We start from the raw sequence: 19,145 nt of genomic DNA, 5'->3' as shown, positions 1-19,145 counted from the left end.
ACAGCAGCAGCCCTGTGGTGGGCACCTAGATGAGAGCTCTGCTTAGACGCGGCCGCTTCTGAGCACCATGGGGAGCTGGTCTCCCAGACCTCAGGGAATGGCAGAGCTAGAAGGCGCCATGGGGACTCCAAGGTCTACCCCTTGTGCATGGACACGGCCTAGAGCGGATTGTGACGTGGGCCAAGCCCAGGCGGCAGGGCTCCATGGCCTCCTGGGCTGGCACCCCCGTCGGTACTGTGGTTTGTGCTGGGACCGAGGACAGCCAGTGGTCACTGGAAGGGACTCTGGACCTGGAGGAGGGCTCACACTTCAGGAGCGCCAGGGGCCCAGCTTTGGGCTCCTAGGCTGGGCCCCTGGGGAGGGGAGGGAAGCAGAGTGTTTCTGCTGAAGCCTTCACCCCTGCTCCCCTCTTGTCTATCCCACAGGCTCCTCCAGCCCTCCTTCCCAATCTGGAAACCTTCACTTCTGCTGAGCCCTGGCCGGGCCCCCACACGTGCTCCAGCCCCACGGGCACCTGGGGGTGGCAGCATTCACTGTGGTCTGTTTCTTCTGCTGCCCTGGGAGCAAGGGCATGGGAAAGGGCTTCCTTCCCCATGCCCCTCACCGGCCTCTTCCCCTCCGCTGCCCAATCCTTCCAGCTCCTTCCTCCAAAGTCGGAATAAACTTCTGGGAGGGAGGAACCCAAGTGTTACGGACAGACTTGACCCTAAAGACACAGGAGCCTCTGAACAATGAGGGGTCGAAATAACGGGAAGGCCAGCCCCTGGTCCAGAACCAGCACCCAGAAGCCCAGGGGGCGGGGAGCAGCCCCGGTGTCTCCACTCGGGGCTGACACTTGCTGGGCACAGCTGGGGAGGCTTCTCACCCACACACTGAGCTCTGGGGCTTCGCTCCCCACATGTGTGGGCGGATAACGAGACAGGTGCCGACATCCCCACTAGGAGGCTGAGTCCTCCCGCAGCCTCTTCCCGCGGGCTGCTTCATTCTGTCCCGAGCGATTGGAGCCGCCTGTCAGATGGTGGATGTGCCATTCAGCTGAGCTGCCGCAGGGAGCCGGGCTGAGGACAGGCGCCGCTGAGGGCCTGGGGGTCCTCTCCCCCAACCCCCCAGCCCCACGAGCATCAGCTCTGAGGCCTGGCCAGGTGCAGACGGGACGAAGCTGAGCACCGCAATGACCAAGTGAGACCCGGCCTTTGGGGCTGGGGACAGTCACGTGCCTTGTGGTCCCTCCACCTCTGGAGCAGAGACAGTGCCTGGAAGTGTGCGCGTGGACGGCACATGCTCCTGGCACCCCTTCTGCTAGGGCCCCTAGAGCTGCTCGCTGCCTGGCCTGCCCCTCCGGAGCAGAGGGGATGGCACAGAGTCTCACGCCGGACGAGAGCAGGAGACAGGAACACCCCAGGTGGGGGCTCCGTGACCGTGTCCTTCCCTCCCTCAGAACTTCCCAGCCCGGGGCTCCTGCGGCCTCACCGGTGGATCCTGGGCAGGAAGGGCACTCCATCTCCCCCCACTCCCCACCTCCACGCTGACACTGGTTTCATGCTGAGGCCCAGCTGAGTGTCCTCTCTAATCTGAATCAATGATGATCATGTGATTTTTATTTCTGCCCCTCAGGGTAAGGGAAGAGTCTTCCAGAAGGTTCTACCTTGTACATTCGTAATTGAGCTCAGAGGCTTTGCCCTGCCCCTCCCTCCCCGCCTCCTTATCACTGCAGTGTCCAGCCCAGTGTTGAACGGATTATAATGTTTTGTCTTATTACAAACAAATAAATAGACTTTAATTGGTCACATCCTGTCTTTGCAGGCCCTGTGCCTGTGGACCTGCCCCATGGCTGAGGGCGGCCCAGGAGCTGCTTGTCCCCTGGCAAGTCCCAAGGACGGCTTACAGCTCAAAGGGCGATTGTCTTTTACGATCATAATTGGACCTTGCCCTGCCAAGGAATGCAGCCCTGGAAGAGGTTCTAGAGCTGGTGACAGTGCAGTGGTCAGGCAGGGGCCCTGCCCAGGGCACCCCACCACAGGAGCCTTAGGTGGGGGGCAGAGGGGGCAGCAGGTCCCAGCCCCTGGCTGGGCCAAGCCTGGGACCAGGTCCTTCCACCAACTTCTTGGAGCCTCTGGCCACCCTGGGGGCAGGAGGTCGTGCCTGTCACCCTCTTAGACAAATGACTGGTTGAGGGGCTGGGAGTTGCTCAAGAGCCACACAGCTGTGAACTGTGGGCCTGAGACCCCAGCCCAGGTGTGGACCCCTCCAAAGCGTGGGTGCGCTGCTCCCTGAGTGCTGGGCCTCCCCCCGATGGCCCTCCCTATGGGACAGGGCTTGAGGCTGGTGGCCCGGACTAGGAGCTGCCACCACCCAGGGCCGCATGCACACTTACAACAACCTGAAAAACACCCAGGGACCAAAGTCTCCAGAATCTGCTGTACCAGGGTACAGGAGCAGGGCAGGGGCCTGAGGGAGCTTTTCCCCATGTCCGGAAGGAGCCCAGCTGTCCTGGTGTCCAGAATGTCCTTGACAGCATCATGTGTGATCTGACAGAAGCCTGTGAGAGGGTAGGTCAGCGCTTGCCTGCCACAACAGGAAATCAGCCAAATGGTGAGGGTCACTGAGGCAAACCCAGGTTCTCCCATCTGTCCCCACAGGCTGAGGCCCAGTGATGTAGAGCAGGGGGTCTCAGCCCAAGAGATTCTGCCCCCCAGGGGACATCAGACTCTCCGGAGATGTTTTTTGTTGCCACACTGGGCAGAGGGCACTACTAGAATCTAGTGAGTGGAGGCCAGGGTCGCTGCTAAACATCCTGCAACTCACAGAACAGCCCCTGAAACAAAGAATGGCATAGCCCCAAATGTCAACAGGGCTGGGGTTAAGACCTCCTAATACAGAGGAGCCCATGCCTGGGTGCCTGGAGTCTAGCCCAGCTGGGAGAAGGGCTATGCCCATTCTGCCTGGAGGGTCAGGGCAGCCAGGGTTCTCCAGAGAGGGTGAACTCAACCAAGGCCTCAATGAGGGGTGGCGTGGAGTCAGGGCCAATGTCTCTGCCCAGGTTGGGAACTTGCTCTCCTCCCGACACCCTCCCTAAACTTGGCCTAACTTTCTCTGTCCTCTGCCCTCTCCACCCAGAACACCAAGCCCTGCTCTTAGGCCTGCTGAGACCCTGCCCACCCAGGAAGCCTGCCCAGAGTCCCGCCCAGAGGAGGACGGCTCCCTCCTCAACTAAGGGTGGGAGCACCTCGGATTCCCCCAGGATCGACATGGAACTCTGCTCTCAGAACACAGGTGCCGAGGGGCCATTTCTCTGGCTGAATTGGCCTGATGACAGACAGACCCAGGGACAGAAGGTGCAGGCCTTGGCTTTTATTGAGATTAGACCTGTAGGCTCCCCGATCTCTCAGGAGCCCAACTCTCCACTCCGCCCAGCCTCCCAGGTACAAGTGGCCAACTTGAATTGGAGCAGGCTGCAAGGGTACGCCCAGGCTTCTTTCTGTCCCTCCCGCAGGACCTCCTCCTCCTTCCACCCTCGAGTTTTCCAGAGACTGGCCTAGGCTCTGGTGCTAGGCAGCTGCCCAGGCATCTCGGTGTGGGGATGCTACTGGTGGGGGCTGAGCCCTTCCCCCTGGACCTGTGTCCTCCTCCTCCTCCTGGGTCATCCTTTCCCCTCCTGTCCTGAGCTGGGAGAATCAGCCCTGGCACTTGGATCCCTATGGCCTCTCCAGAGCCCCAGAGCGAGTTCTCTTGCTCAAGGGACATGTGGATTCCTCTGAGGCCCCCCAGGATCTCTTAGGCCTGAGCCCCAAGCCTTCAGGGGGACCGGGCTGGGAGGGGGCACCCTTGGCTGGGTCCATGCTGGAACTGGAAGCTGAGGAAAGCGGGGGGAGAGGAGTCACTTGGAGGGACCTGGGGGAGGCTGCCAGCCCATCCTATGACCCTCGTGAACCTGGCATCCTTCAAAACCGGAGGGGAGGGGGCAGTTCTCCTTAAAACCTGGGAGGGGAAGAGGAAGAGGGAAACACGTTTCAAACTGAAAGGACCCTTCTCTAATGTGAACCCCTCATTTTACAAATGGGGAAACTGAGGCCTGGCCAGCGGGGGAGAGCAGTCCAAGGTCCCTCATCAAATGTAGAGCTGGGACAGGTACCCAGGTGGATTGGGAGTGGAGAGGGGCCACCTGGGTCCATCTGAGTGCCCAGCCCAACCCTGCCCGGGGTCTTCCCCTCCTGTCCCCAGCCCTGCATCACCTGGACAGGTGCTCACCTGTATTTCCCAGGCTGTCGAGCTTCCAGAAGGGCTGAGTAGTGACTTACCTGGGCCCAGAGCCCCCTGTGGTAAGTCCAGGGGCCAGACTGTGCCCTCGGGTTGTGGGAGGCAGCCCTCGGCCATGAGCTGGCCTAGCCAATGGCTCTCACGCTGGCTGGCAGGCTGCATGTGGCCTGGCAGGTAGAGAGCCAGGCCCTGGAGGTGGTGCAACCAGAAGTTCTTGGGCTTGCTTCCCTGGGCACTGGGACACTGCTGCTGCTGGACCCCCAGCCCCGCCTCGTAGATATTGGGTGGCATGTCAGGGTGACTGGTGTGTCCTCCGGCCCAGCTCACTGCATCTGTGGAGGGGAGAGCAGGAGATTGGTGGCTGTTGGGCCACAGAGGCCGTGAGGGGACAGTGTAGTCACATGCTTATGTGATGGGCTCCACCCCTGGCCTGCGGAGCCTCAGCTTACCTGTCTGTCAAATGGGCTCCGCCCCCCGTCTCCCACCTCCCTCACCCAACAAAACACTCCTTCTCCCTCCCCACCAACAGGGAGGGCTGAGAAGCCTGAGTCTTGGCACCAAGATCTCTTTCAGGACTGCAGGCTCTTTCTGCCACCACTTTTTGCCCCCTACCCTAGAGAGAGCATTCTGGTGCCCAGGGTCACATGGCCTGGACTGGTGGCTTTGGGCCCAGGTCAGCACAGGAGGGCATCTCTCCTCCTGCCACTCCTCCCCGCAGCCTGGCACCTTCTCTTATGCGCAGCTGAGAGAACGCACAGACCAAGGCTTCCTGGAGGGCCAGCCAGGTGGGGGAGGAGCAGCTGGGCCTCCTACGCAGCAGGGCTGTGCTCTCCCCTGCCTAGGGGATGGATCTGCAGGTCTCCCTTGGCATCCAGCTCTGTGATGTCTCAGGGAAGACTCCCAGGTTTCCCAGATCCCTGAGTTTGGGAGAGGATGATGCTCAAGGGCAGGGGCAGGGTGGGAGGAGGACAAGGGAAGGGGGCAGAACCTTAGGGGAGGTCCCTGGTCCCTCTGGCTTGGGACAGGCATGCCAAACAGATTCAGCTCTTGCAGGCTGAGGAGTCACTCCCAGGGGTGACCGCTTGGGGTATCAGTTTCCTCATCCATGGATGGAAAATGAAGGTTTAGGGATGCAGACTTGGTGAGATCTGGGTCAGTGCTTTGAGCATATTGAGAAGGTGGTATTGGATAGGTCCCTTAATTTTTCTGTCCATTTTCCCATAAGTATATGATAGGGTACTGTGGGATCACACCAAGTGTAAGGAAGGATTTGGAGGAACCGGAACTCTCATATATTGCTGGGGGAATGTAAAATGGTACCACCAATTTGGGGAACAGTTTCTTAAAAAGTTAAACCTTCAATTCTCTCTATTCACAGATGACATGATCTTATACAGAGAAAAAAATTAATTCACACTAAAAAAAACTGAGCTAATAAAACTATCGGAGCTAATAAGATTCAGCAAAGTCTCAGGATACAAGATCAACCCGCAAAATTAACTGTATTTCTATACAGTAGCAAAGAACAAAAAGAATAAAACAGGAATAAAATTAACCATGGAGGTACAAGCCAACACTGAAAACTAGAAAACATTGCTGGGAAAAAAAAAAGAAAAAGAAATGGAAAAAGATCCTGTTCATGGTTTGAAGACTTAATATTGTTAAGACAACAATCCTTCCCAAAGTGATCTGTAGATTCAATACAATTCTTATCAAAATCTCAATGGCCTTGTAGGCAGAAACAGGAAAACTGATCCTAAAATTCATGTGGAATTACAAAGGAGCCCAAAAGCCAAAAACAATCTTAAAAAGTTTGAAGACTCAAGATTTCCGATTTCAAAACTTATTGCATACAATACTACAGTAACCGTAACTGTGGAACTGGTATAAGGCTAGACATCCAGACTAATGGAATAGAATAGAGAGCCCAGAATAATTTCATACATCTCTGGACAATTTATTTTCAACAGATTGCCAAGACTTCCATAGGGAAAATAATAGTCTCTTCAACAAATGGTGCTGGGACAACTAGATGTTCAAAAGATACGAATGAAGAATGAAGCTGGACCTCTACCTCACACCATATACAAAAATTAACTCAAAGAAAACTCTTTGAAGAAATCTTCATCACCATGGATTTGGTAATGGATTCTTAGATATGACAACAAGAGCACAAGCAACAAAAGAAAAAATAGGTAAATTGGACTTCATAAAAGTTGAAAACTTTTTGTGTTGCAAAAGACAGTGTCAAGAAGTGAAAAGACAGCCTACAGAATGAGAGAAAACATTTGCAAATCATATACCTGATTAGAGTGTAGTATCTAGAACACATAAAGAGCTCTTACAAGTCAACAACAAAAAGACAAACAACCCAATTTAAAAATAGGTGAAGAACTTGAATAGGTATTTCCCCAGAGAAGATATACAAAGAGTCAACAAGCAAATGAAAACACGTTCAACGTATTTAGTCATTAGAGAAATGCACATTTAAACCACAGTGAGGCACTTCCCTGATGGCGCAGTGGTTAAGAATCTGCCTGCCAAGGCAGGGGACACAAGTTCGAGCCCTCGTCCAGGAGAATCCCACATGCCACGGAGCAACTAGGCCCGTGCGCCACAACTACTGAGCCTGCACTCTAGAGCCCGTGAACCACAACTGCTGAGCCCAAGTGCCACAACTACTGAGGCCCACCTGCCTAGAGCCTGTGCTGTGCAACAAAGATAAGCCACCATAACGAGGGGCCCGTGCACTACAACGAAGAGCAGCTCCCACTCGCCACATCTAGAGAAAGCCCGCATGTAGCAACAAAGACCCAATGCAGCCAAAAATAAATAAATATTTTTTAAAATTATAAAAAATAAACCACGGTGAGACACTACTTCTCACACATGAGGCTGGCTATAATTTTAAAAACCAAACAAACAAACAACCCCCCAGAAGATAAGTGTTAATGAGGATGTAGAAAAATTGAAACCTGCCTACACTGCTGGTGGGAATTAAAAATGGTGCAGCCGGGCTTCCCTGGTGGCGCAGTGGTTGAGAGTCCGCCTGCCGATGCAGGGGACACGGGTTCGTGCCCCGATCCCGGAAGATCCCACATGCCGCGGAGCGGCTGGGCCCGCGAGCCATGGCCGCGGAGCCTGTGTGTCCGGAGCCTGTGCTCCGCAGCGGGAGAGGCCACAGCAGTGAGAGGCCCGCGTACAGCAAAAAAAAAAAAAAAAAAAATGGTGCAGCCACTATGGAGAACAGCTTGGCAGTTCCTCAACAAGTTAAACATAGAATTACCATATGACCTAGCAATTTCACTCCTAGGTATATACCCAAAAGAGTTGAAAACAGGGCTTCCCTGGTGGCGCAGTGGTTGAGAGTCCGCCTGCCAATGCAGGGGATGCGGGTTCGTGCCCCGGTCTGGGAAGATGCCGTGGAGCGGCTAGGCCCATGAGCCATGGCCGCTGAGCCTGCGTGTCCGGAGCCTGTGCTCTGAAACGGGAGAGGCCACAACAGTGAGAGGCCCGCGTACTGCAAAAAAAAAAAAAGTTGAAAACAGGTACTTAAATAAATACTTGTACACAAATATTCATAGCAGCATTATTTATAGTAACCAAAGAGTAGAAACAACCCAGAAGGCCATCAGCTAATGGATGGATAAACAAATTGTAGTCTGTCCATACAGGGAAATATTATTCAGCTGTAAAAAGAATGAAGTACTGATACACAGGGCAACATGGATGAACCTCAGAAACATAATGCTCAGTGGTAGAAGCCAGATGCAAAATGCCACATATTTTGTGATTCTGTTTATACGAAATATGCAGAATGAATAAATCCAAAGTGACAAAAAACAGGTTAGTGATTACCAGGGGTTGTGGGGAAGGAGAAATGGGGAGAGACTGCTTAGTTGGTGTGACATTTCTTTTTGGGGTGATTAAAATATTTTGGAACTAAATAGAGATGGTGGTTGAACATTTCAAATGTATTTAATGCTACTGAATTGTACACTTATAAGGGCAAATTTTGTTATGTATATTTTATCACAATAAAAATAAGTAAATGACCAGCACCACTTAAAACTATCAAGGTCATCAAAAACAAGGAAAGTTTGAGAAACTGTCAGTCTAGAGAAACCTAAGAAGACATGACTACTAAATGTAATGCTGTGTCCTGAATCAAATCATAGAACAGGAAAGGGACAGTAGGTTAGAAATGAGGAAATCTGGACTTTAGTTAATAATAATGTATCAGTATTGGTTCATCAGACAAATGCACCATACTAATGTAAGATGTTAACAATGGTGGGGGTGAGGGAGAGATGGAATATACAGAAACTCTGTACTATCTTTGAAATTCCTTTGAAAATCTAAAGATGTTCTAAAATCAAAAGTCCATTGAAGGGCTTCCCTGGTGGCACAGTGGTTAAGAATCTGCCTGCCAATGCAGGGGACACAGCTTCGAGCCCTGGTCCGGGAAGACCCCACATGCTGCGGAGCAACTAAGCCTGTGTGCCACAACTTCTGAGCCTGCGCCCTAGAGCCCGCAAGCCACAACTACTGAAGCCCACGTGCCTACGGCCTGTGCTCCGCAATAAGGGAAGCCACCGCAATGAGAAGCCTGCGCACCACAACGAAGAGTAGCCCCTACTCGCCGCAACTAGAGAAAACCTGCATGCCACAACGAAGACCCAACACAGCCAAAAATATATAAAATAAATTTATTTTTTAAAAAAATTATTGAAAAAAGTTAAACATTCACTTGCCTTATGACTCTATGTCATTCATAGGTATTTATTCAAGAGAAAAGAAAGCATATGTGTCTTTATAAGGATTTCTACATGAATGTTCATACCAGCTTTATTTGTACTAGCCCCAAACTGGAAATGCCCAGGAACAGGTGATGTGTAAATAAACTGTGGTATATCTATACAATGGATATACAACTCAGCAGTAAAAAGGGATGAATTACTGATACAGGCTACAACATGGATGAGTCTCAAAATAATTATGCCAAGGAAAAGATGCCAGACAAAAAGAATATGTTGTGTGATCCCATTTATATAAAACCCGAGAAATACACCTGTGTACAGAAAGCAGAGGAATGGTTGCCTGGGGTAGAGGGAGTGGCAGGAGGTAGACATTACAAAGGGGTGGGACACAGGAAAACAGGTGGCAGATGTCTCCTCTATCTTGATTGTGGGGATGGTTTCTTGTGTGTATACACTTGTCAAAGCTTATTGCACACTTTAAATATGTGCATTTTATCTTATGTTAAAAAGCTGTTAAAAAATGTAAAAACCGAGGGAGGAGGCTCGGTGCTCCCTCCATGTCCTGCCAGCTACAGTGGATGTCAAGTGCTGTCTGCCCATCACAGCCTCCACTGTGTGTGTCAGGCATCACAACCTCCACTGTGACATTGAAGAATCTAAGTCCCCCAGAGGTTGAGTAACTTCCCAGGGTCACAAAGCTGACTGCTTTAGAGACGGCACTGGGTGCCCTGTGCACACCAGTTTGCACTAACTTACACCAGATCTGGTGGACTTCAGGCAGCCTGTTGTGTCAGCTCTGAACTGGGCATCACAGCCAGCACAGAGCATGGGAGGAGGGCAGGGGACGTGGCCTTTTCTCAAAGACCTTTCCCTTCACTGGGGTGAGGCATTGTACTCCGACTCACTCATTCAGTCTCAGCATGTATGTTCTGAGAGCCTGTGTAGTGCCAGATACTATTGTAGACTTGGGGAGAGAGTTGAGTAGGACAGAGAAGGTATCCACGGCACATACATGTCCAGATCAGAGACACAGAAGAGAAGCAAGGGAGATGTTTCCAGGTCATACTACGAAGAAAATAAAAGAAGGTGATGTGACAGGGAGGGGCTGGGAAGGGTCTGCTTTGGTGTAGATGGTCCGAGAGGCCTCTTCTCAAAGATCTGAAGAACTTGGGAAGAGCACTCCAGACAGACAGAACTACTTGTGCAAAGACCAGAAAGCAGGAAGAAGGTGGGCGTGTTCAACAGGAAGCCAGGGAGGGGAGATGGAGGGAAGGGAGGAGAGGAGGCACAGAGCAGGCGCAGCTCAGAGGGCTGAGTTTTCTTTGAACAGCGATTGGAAGCCATTGGATAGTTTTTTTTAAGCTTTTGTGTTTTTAGTCATGCTTAGTGATATACTATTTTATTTTATTCTATTATATTTGCCATGCCACGCGTCTTGTGAGATCTTAGTTCCCCGACTAGGGATCGAACCCGGGCCCCAGGTTCGACAGGGCAGTGAAAGCGCCCAGTCCTAACCACTGGACCCCCAGGGAATTCCCAGGAGGTACAATTTTAGATGTGGTAAAATTCACCCTTTTTAGTGCACAGATCTATGAGTTTTGACAAACAGCTACTGTCATGTAATTACCACCACAATCAAGATACAGAACCGTTTCATCACCCCCAAAATTATTTTGCACCCAACTCTTCCTGGCAATCACTGATTTATGTCTCTATATTTCCATCTCATTCAGATTGTCACATAAATGGAATCGTACAGTACGAAGCCTTTTTTAAAAATAAATTTATTTTATTATTTTTGGCTGCGTTGGGTCTTCGTTGCTGCGTGCGGGCTTTCTCTAGTTGCGGCGAGCTGGGGCTACTCTTCGTTGGGGGCTACTCTTCGTTGCGGTGCGCGGGCTTCTCATTGCGGTGGCTTCTCTTCTTGCGGAGCATGGGCTCTAGAGCTCAGACTCAGTAGCTGTGGCGCACGGGCTTAAGTGCTCCGCGGCATGTGGGATCTTCCCGGAACAGGGCTAGAATCCATGTCCTCTGCATTGGCAGGCGGATTCTTAACCAGTGCACCACCAGGCAAGCCCTTTTTAAATATCTTTATGGGAGTATAATTGCTTTACAATGTTGTGTTGGTTTCTGCTGTACAACAAAGTGAATGTATACATATATTCCCATATCCCCTCCCTCTTGAGCCTCCCTCCCACCCTCCCTATCCCCCTCCTCTAGGTCATCACAAAGCATCGAGCTCATCTCGCTGTGGCATGCAGCAGCTTCCCACTAGCCATCCGTTTTACATCTGGGAGTGTATATATGTCAGTGCTACTCTCTCACTTTGCCCTAGCTTCCCCTTCTCCCACTGTGTCCTCAAGTCCTTGTACGAAGCCTTTTGAGTCTGGCTTCTTCCAGTTAGCATAAGACATTGGAGATTCATCATTGTCCGTGTGTATTTTAGCTCTTTGCTTTTTTAAAATTGCTGAGTGGTAATCCATTGTGTGAATGTACCACAATGTGTTTATCCATTCCTAACTTGAGGGGCACTTGAGTGGTTTCCAGTTTGGGGCAATTTTAAAGCTGCTCTCAACATTTATGTATAAGTTTTGTGTGAACATAAGTTTTTATTTCTCTTGGGCAAATACCTGGGAGAGAAACTGCTGAGCTGTACGTTGTGTATGTTTAACTTTATTAAGAAACTACCAACTGTTTTTCCAAAGTGGATGTACCGTTTCATATTTTCACCAATAGTGTATGAAAGCCCAAGTTGCTCCACATCCTTTCAAGTCCTTGGCACTGTCAGGGTTTTGGTGGGTTTTTGTTGTTTTAGCTATTCTAATAATTGTGTAGTGATATCTTGTGGTTTAATATGCATTTCTCTAATGACTAATAATCTTGAGCATCTTTTCCTTTGCTTACTATATGTAATGAAATAAAATTCATATTTTAAGGCAAGACAAGAAGATTTAAACATAAATTTCTTTCTGCCCATTTGGGCCTCCTCTCTCCCCTGTAGTGTGCAGTGTGTATCTGCATTATGCATTAACCAGACCTCCCCAACAGCAGAAATATATGCTCAACCATAAAGCTCAATTTTTCTTCTTCTGATGCCAGTTATATAACTCCTTAGAAGATAACATTCCTTTCTCAATCTTGTAAGGGGTCATGATGCAGATATCTTTGGTGAACTTTGTGTGCAATGCCAATATAACATTTCCCTTAAAGATAGCGATTGGTGCAGAACACACTGGGTCAGATGATCTGGGGAGATACTGGGCCACACCTAATGGAAGTTCTTAGCTTAAATACCTACTTAGGACCTTATTAATGTTACTTGTATTCTGTCTATTTTGCAAGATTATAGTTTCTTGTATTACTGAATGTGTGACTGAGCCTCTGATAAAAATGACTAGGCTATGGGCTTCCCTGGTGGCGCAGTGGTTGAGAGTCTGCCTGCCGATGCAGGGGACACGGGTTCGTGCCCCGGTCTGGGAAGATCCCACATGCCGCGGAGCGGCTGGGCCCGTGAGCCACGGCCGCTGAGCCTGCATGTCCAGAGCCTGTGCTCCACAATGTGAGAGGCCACCACAGAGAGAGGCCCACGTACCGCAAAAAAAAAAAAAAGAAAAGAAAAGAAAGCCCACACGCAGCAACGAAGACCCAACACAGCCAAAAATAAATAAATAATAAATAAATAAATTTATTAAAAAAAAAAAAAAGACTAGGCTACTTGAAACAATTGATCAAATATATAGTTCTATAACATTGAAGATTTTTTTCGTTTTTGGGCCACACCGCGTGGCTTGCAGGATCTTAGTTCTCTGACCAGGGACTGAATCCAGGCCCTTGGCAGTGAAAGCGCAGAGTCCCAACCACCGGACCACTAGGGAAGTTCCAAGATTGATGATATTAATAGTGTAACTCTAGATATGGGAAGAAGCAGTAAGAGAGAACCATTTTCTGGACCATAAGAGACTAGAAAGACAGGCAAGGTGGTCCAGAGGCTTTTGGCTACGGTTAACAGTCCAGTGATAGCACATTGCGTGGCCTATCAATGAAATCCTTGCTTGACCTGGGTATAAGCATTCCTAGAGCCGTGGGACAAACTGGTCATGAAATGCTTCCCAAACCTTGGTAGAAATTAAGACGGAAAAGGAGGAGATTGTAAAACAAAGAATGTTGCTCACCATCCAATTCTACAAGAATTGAGTCATTAGTCACTACAGTCACTGATTTACAACACACCCTGAAAGAAATTCAGGGCCAATATCAGGATGAGGCACTTTGTGCTCTGGGAAAACTGGCAAAACTAGCTCTCAGATATTTTCAGGAGAAAATTTTATGAACTCAGTTTCTTGCATCTTCCCATACTTAGAAAAGCACTACAACCATTAAGTAAGATATCTGCTCCTCGTGAATAGCAGTAACCTTCTACCAAGATGTATGCTTGACTGCACCTACCCCTTAGTCAAAATCACTACTTACTAGCCTCCCCCTTTCCTCTTTGGAACATCCTCAGAGCTTTCTGAAAGACTGTCTCCCTGATTATAATCCTCAGGCTGGCCCAAATAAACTATGCATTTCTTAGATTGACTATTGATTAATTTTTTTGTTGACATTTGCCATATCTTCCCTTGTGAAATATCTGTTTTAAGTTTTTTGTCTTCTTTCTTGTCTTTAATTTTTTTAAAACAATTTTTGACTGGGCCATGTGGCATGCAGGATCTTAGTTCCTGGACCAGGGATGGAACCCATACCACCTTCAGTGGAAGCTTGGAGTCTTAACCACTGGACCACCAGGGAAGTTCCTTTCTCTACTTTCTAATTGCATGGTTTTCTTTACTGAGTTTTGAGAGTTTGTTATGTATTTTGGATAGAAGGCTTTTTATCAGTTGTGTTTTGTGAATTTATTTTTCTAGACTCTGGATTATCTTTTCATGTTCTTACTGTCTTGAAGAGCAGTTTTAAATTTTGATGAGGTGCAATTTATCAAAAAACATTTTTTTAGAGGATGACACTTTTGGTATATCTAAGAACTCTTGTTTAACCCAGTCACAAAGTTTTCCCCATAAGTTTTCTTCTGGAAAAGTTATATTCGGTTGGAAAAAAAGTTCATTCCGGTTTTTATGTGCGATATTAACGAACTTTTTGGCCAACCCAATAGTTTTTTTTTTTTTTCCTGCGGTACGCGGGCCTCTCACCGTTGTGACCTCTCCCGCTGCGGAGCACAGGCTCCGGACGCGCAGGCTCAGCGGCCATGGCTCACGGGCCCAGCCGCTGCGCGGCACATGGGATCTTCCCGAACCGGGGCACGAACCCGCGTCCCCTGCATCTGCAGACGGACTCGCAACCACTGCGCCACTAGGGAAGCCCAAACCCAATCGTTTTTTAGGTTTTACTCTTAGGCAAGGGTGGAGGTTCATTTACTTGCATTTCCAACTGTTCCAAAACCATTTGCTGAAAGATTATTCTTTCTCCACTAAAGGGCTTTACCATCTTTGTTCTAATGACTATGTATATGTGGATCTATTTCAGGACTCTCTTTGAGGTCCCGTGCCTTTATGTGTCTGTTACTTCGGCAAAACCAATGCAGGGGCGGAGGGCGTCCCACGGGTTGGTAGTCTCTCGTCTTCGCCTACCCTTCTGGGTTCAGCTCACTTCACCTCCCCAGCCCTTGCTGTCGCCTATGCCCAACCGTGGCAGCCCAGTAGAGAGGACTCCCAAGTTAGATCACAGCTTATCTGGCCACATGTTGGGCGCGGTCCTCACCCCGGAGCCGCCCCCGTTGTTCCACCGGGAACAACTACAGCTCCAGCGGCCAGAGTTCACGGTTGCCAGGACAACCGCCGGCGCGCGAAGACCCGGGCCAGTTTCCGGCCTGTTGTGAAGAGCTAGACGGCTGCGCACGCGCAGATGGCTGTCGGGCCTGCTCTCGCCGTCCCGCCGTCAGCCCCTGCCTGCGACTCGCAGTCTGTGGCCTCAACTGCTTCACGCTGCAGGCGCTTCTTGCGGGTTTCGGACGCGGGCGCGGCCAGCCATTTTACACATGCCAGAGAGAAGTGTGCTGGGCACAGGACCCAGGCTGGAGACCCGGCTTCGTGATATTATGTACATTCTTTCTAGAGGAGTTTAGGAGGAAATGAGAAGTAGTACGTAGGGTGCCTCGCACAGCGTCCGGCACTTAGTAGGTCCTTAGAACGTGTCAGCCAGTGCCAAATGTCTGCAAACCGTGTAAAGTGGGCCCGGTCGCCAGGCGGGGCGGGGCCCCACGCCCCCTCCCTCAGCGTCGCGGGACGCCCCCTGCCGGCTGCTCTTTCTCTGGTGCGCATGGAGCATGCGCACACAGAACGGTCATTTCGCCTCCAGTCCTGTTTGGCCCCGGCTGCGCGCCGTAGACGGCTCCGTGCATTGCCATAGAAACCCGTGAGCGCTGAGGGGCGAACGGAGGAGACTCCCGGGTCCTGAGGACCAGGGCGCCATGTCTTTCCGCGACCTCCGCAGTAAGCAACCCTGACCCCTGTGACCTGCGGTCCTCCCGAGACTTGGGGCTCCGGCCCGCCGGGTCCCCTGTCTAAACCCTGCTGAGGCTCCCGCGCTGGAGCCCCCTCCCGAGCCTCTGCGGCTCGGGGGCGCCCCTGGCCCGCCGCCCCCCAGGCTGAGCGCCCCAGCCCTGTCTCATAGCCCTTTCTGCGATGATGGGAGGTTGTGTATGTGTATGCGGCTAGTGCGGCTGAGGAACCGAAGTTTTAATTTTATCTAATTTTAATTGACTTATGGGTCTGTTCGCTACTGTATTGGAAAACGCAGAGACCGTTTTTGAGTTGGGTTAGCTTAGAGCTCCGGGAAACGAACAGCAACCGAGGAGGGGGCTGGTGAATAATAATTGAGGCTTCTGTTTTTTCGAGTTTTTATGATCTGCCAGGTAGTTAGTTACTGTCTTATGTGTGTTCATCGTTTCATTCACTCCTCTGAACAACTGTGCTCCTGTGTTTAGAGATGAGGAACTGGGCAGAGAGAGGTCAGGTCAGGGGACCCAGGTGGTAAGAGCTGGAGCTGAAGTGTGAAATCAGGTTGTCTAACCTCCAAAGCTTGCATCTTTTCTAAAGGGGCTGGTGGGGAGAAGGGAACCCAAGGCTTTGCTAGGAGGGTGGGGAAGTGGAAGAATGGGGAAAAGAGAATTAGTTACTACTACTTTGGGGGACACCTGTTACACACCAGACATTTTACATTCAATATCTTATTTTAGTCCTCACTGTAACAGTAAGGTGGTTCGTATAAGTTTCTGGATGAAATACTTTGAGGCAGAGAGGTAAAGTAGTTTGCTTTAGGTTACACAGCTAGAACTGGGTGGAAGCAAGGATCAAAAGGTAGGACTGTGTGAATGAATCTCTTGCCTTTTATACGCTTTCATTTTCTGAATCTGAAGCAGTTCAGCCAACTGATTCCACCTGCATAGGTGTAGCAGGTGATTGCCAATTTGGTGTGATCTGAGGGGCCTCTTTAAGGCCAATTTTCTAACAATTGCTGGTGCCTGAAATTTCCCCATTAAAGATTACTCCTTTCAGTTGTGAATTGCTCTTTTTTCTATAATGGAAATATATAGGAAGAGGCATCACATGTTATTGATGCCTATTAGCACTATTGTGTGAATCTGTGCCCTCTGGGATTTGGAGGTTCTTGGTGACCTTATGTTGTAGAGACAAGTTTCTCCTTCCTCATAGTTGAGGGAGGCCAGCCTTCTGCTAGGGGACGTTGAATGGAGTTGTGTTGGGAAAAGTGTACAAGAAGGGGATTTCTGAGCATTTTGACCTTAAATGAATGCTGTGCATTTTGCAATTCATGGTAAGATTCTTATTCAGATTGTCTCCATTTTGACAATAATACTGTAGAATTAACAGAACTGCACTGCTACTTAGTGGCAAGAAGTGTTTAGGGCTTACTGTGTGATGGGAAGGCTGCTGCTTTATTTTCCATTGCTGTATTTAAATATCCCCCAAAACAGCAACAGAGGCCCTCTGCTTCTCTTTCCTCTGCGTATGCCTTCTCTTCTGTTGTCTTGTGAAATCCAGACTAATCTCCAAGGCCCAAGTAGCTTATTTGTGAATGTCATTGGGACATCTTGAATATCCACCTTCAAGAAGAGTGAAGACAGACATTACTTAGCCAGAAGCACACTGAATACAGGTCTTAGCACATCGTGGGAACTAAAAAGATGTTTTATTTCCAAGTCTTGCTTAAAGCTTAGTGACTGCAGCATCTGGTATCAACACGTATTAGTATTACTGTTTCTTAGTCTGTTTCATAATACATTAAATATTGCTCAATAGTTCAATCATTTTCTTGAAGATTTCTCTAAATACAATGCAACTAATGTTTAAATTTTGTGTTATTAAGGTCCTATATGCTCAGTGGGGAAAAAAAAGTCAACTCAGAAATAACACAAAAAATACAGAAATAACACACAAAACTTCACCCTACCACCATCACCCCCCACAAAAAAAAAGACCCCACAGTTAACATTTAAACCGTGACCAGGTAGTCCTCATTTTGAGTGGTAAAGAGAAAGATATCCAAGAGATAAATGAGGTATCCAAGAGAGAAATTAAATTCACAGCCAATCCCTAAACCCCATTTCAATGTACAGTTTCCTCTTCTCCCATTGAATTTAAATAAGCAGATTAGGTATTTTAACTTTTATCTCTTTTTTTCTTTCCCTCTGAGAGAGTTGATAAATAGTCCATAAAAGTGTCAGTAGGTTGGGAGTAAGAAGAGAAAGCAAAGAAAGTGTCTGCATTCATAAGTCGTTGCTGTTTGACGAGGAACTGACTACATTGTGTTTTACCTTGAACAGACTTTACAGAGATGATGAGAGCCTTGGGATACCCTCGACATATTTCTATGGAAAATTTCCGCACACCAAATTTTGGACTTGTATCTGAAGTGCTTCTCTGGCTTGTGAAAAGGTTAGAACTGCACTTTACTGAGGTCTAAGAAAGAATATGAGATGTTATTCATTAGCTACCTAGAAACAGGATGCTTTTGTGAAGCAAAAGGAAAAGTTCAATAAAATTTGACAGACTTGGTTGTAACCTGTTAAAAATCAGTTGAGTTTAAAGAACGCTGTGGGAGAAGGGAGTGTACCAGGCAGCGGTTAAAAGGAGAATGTTTCTCAGTAGAAAGCCGACACAGGGGTGCTGGTCTGCATTCCTCTTCATCCCCTCACCTTCATCAGGGAGTGACAGGACCTCCTCACACATTCTGCTGAGTACCTGGCTTGGAAACAATTTAGATTTCATTTTGTATGAAAAATCTAATATGATTCAGGTTGGCAAACTTTTTTGCTAAGGAGATAGTCAATATTTTAGGCATTGCAAGCTACATAAGATCTCTGTCATGTATTCTTCCTTGTGTTTTTTATAACCTTTGAAAAATGTAAAAACCCTTTTTAGTTTGCGGGCTGTACAGGAAGAGGCCAAGGGCTGCCGTCTGCTGACCCCGGTGTGTCATCAGTTACTCGAAGAAAGGAACTCCACTGGGTCAAGGGCAGGCAGCCAGAGTAATAGTTCTGATTATTTTAATGAAACTTTGCAGTCTGAAATAGATTTAATTTTGTAAGCTGAGCCCCGAATTTGATTTTTGAAATTTGTAAAACCTATTTTTAGGTGAAGATTTGTTCTCTTGAATGTTTGGTATTTTGTGTTGCTTCTGAAGCCTTTCTTAGCTCTTACTGCCTTAGCTGGGGACTCAGAGAGCTTCCTGTTACAGATCCACTGTCCTCTCAGTTGCTTTACGTTCTCTTTTGTGAACTTTATACTTAATTACCTTGTGTCTTCTCTGTCTCTCTCTCTCTGCAATAGGTATGAACCTCAGACTGACATCCCTTCTGATGTTGAGACTGAACAAGACCGAGTTTTCTTCATTAAGGCAATTGCCCAGTTCATGGTTGGTTCACAGTTTTTTGATGGAGTTGTAAAATTAAATACATTAGAAGGAGATGAAACCTAGTTAGAGCTGCTTTCAGATTTCTTTTTTAAAGTATTTTTTCCTTCTCTTTTTTAAAAAATTAATTAATTTTTATTTTTGGCTGCATTGGGTCTTTGTTGCTGCACAGGCTTTCTCTAGTTGTGGCGAGTGGGGGCTACT

General features: G+C 48.7%; 2 protein-coding genes across 5 annotated transcripts in view; one reads left to right on the top strand and one right to left on the bottom strand.

Annotated features, from left to right (window-relative positions):
- Nucleotides 1–3,695: 3,695 nt before the first annotated feature.
- On the bottom strand, nt 3,696–5,364 carry C16H16orf90 (chromosome 16 C16orf90 homolog). The gene is given in 5 exon segments (XM_060077726.1): nt 3,696–3,853; nt 4,249–4,268; nt 4,270–4,296; nt 4,298–4,589; nt 5,337–5,364. Coding segments are annotated over 5 exon segments (525 nt in total).
- A 10,033-nt stretch (nt 5,365–15,397) lies between these two features.
- CLUAP1 (clusterin associated protein 1) overlaps nt 15,398–19,145 on the top strand; it is a 43,872-nt gene continuing 40,124 nt past the window's right edge. For all 4 annotated transcript variants that reach the window (XM_060120471.1, XM_060120470.1, XM_060120469.1 and 1 more), the window contains exons 1-3: nt 15,398–15,502; nt 17,854–17,965; nt 18,860–18,944. In XM_060120471.1, coding sequence (XP_059976454.1) covers nt 15,481–15,502; nt 17,854–17,965; nt 18,860–18,944 — 219 coding nt within the window. In that variant the 5' untranslated portion in view covers nt 15,398–15,480. The remainder of the gene's footprint in view (nt 15,503–17,853; nt 17,966–18,859; nt 18,945–19,145) is intronic.

The sequence above is a fragment of the Mesoplodon densirostris genome, chromosome 16 (assembly GCF_025265405.1).
Source record: "Mesoplodon densirostris isolate mMesDen1 chromosome 16, mMesDen1 primary haplotype, whole genome shotgun sequence".
NCBI lineage: Eukaryota > Metazoa > Chordata > Mammalia > Artiodactyla > Ziphiidae > Mesoplodon > Mesoplodon densirostris.
The sequence above is the reverse complement of the archived record's forward strand: the minus strand, read 5'-3'. Positions and strand labels throughout refer to the sequence as shown.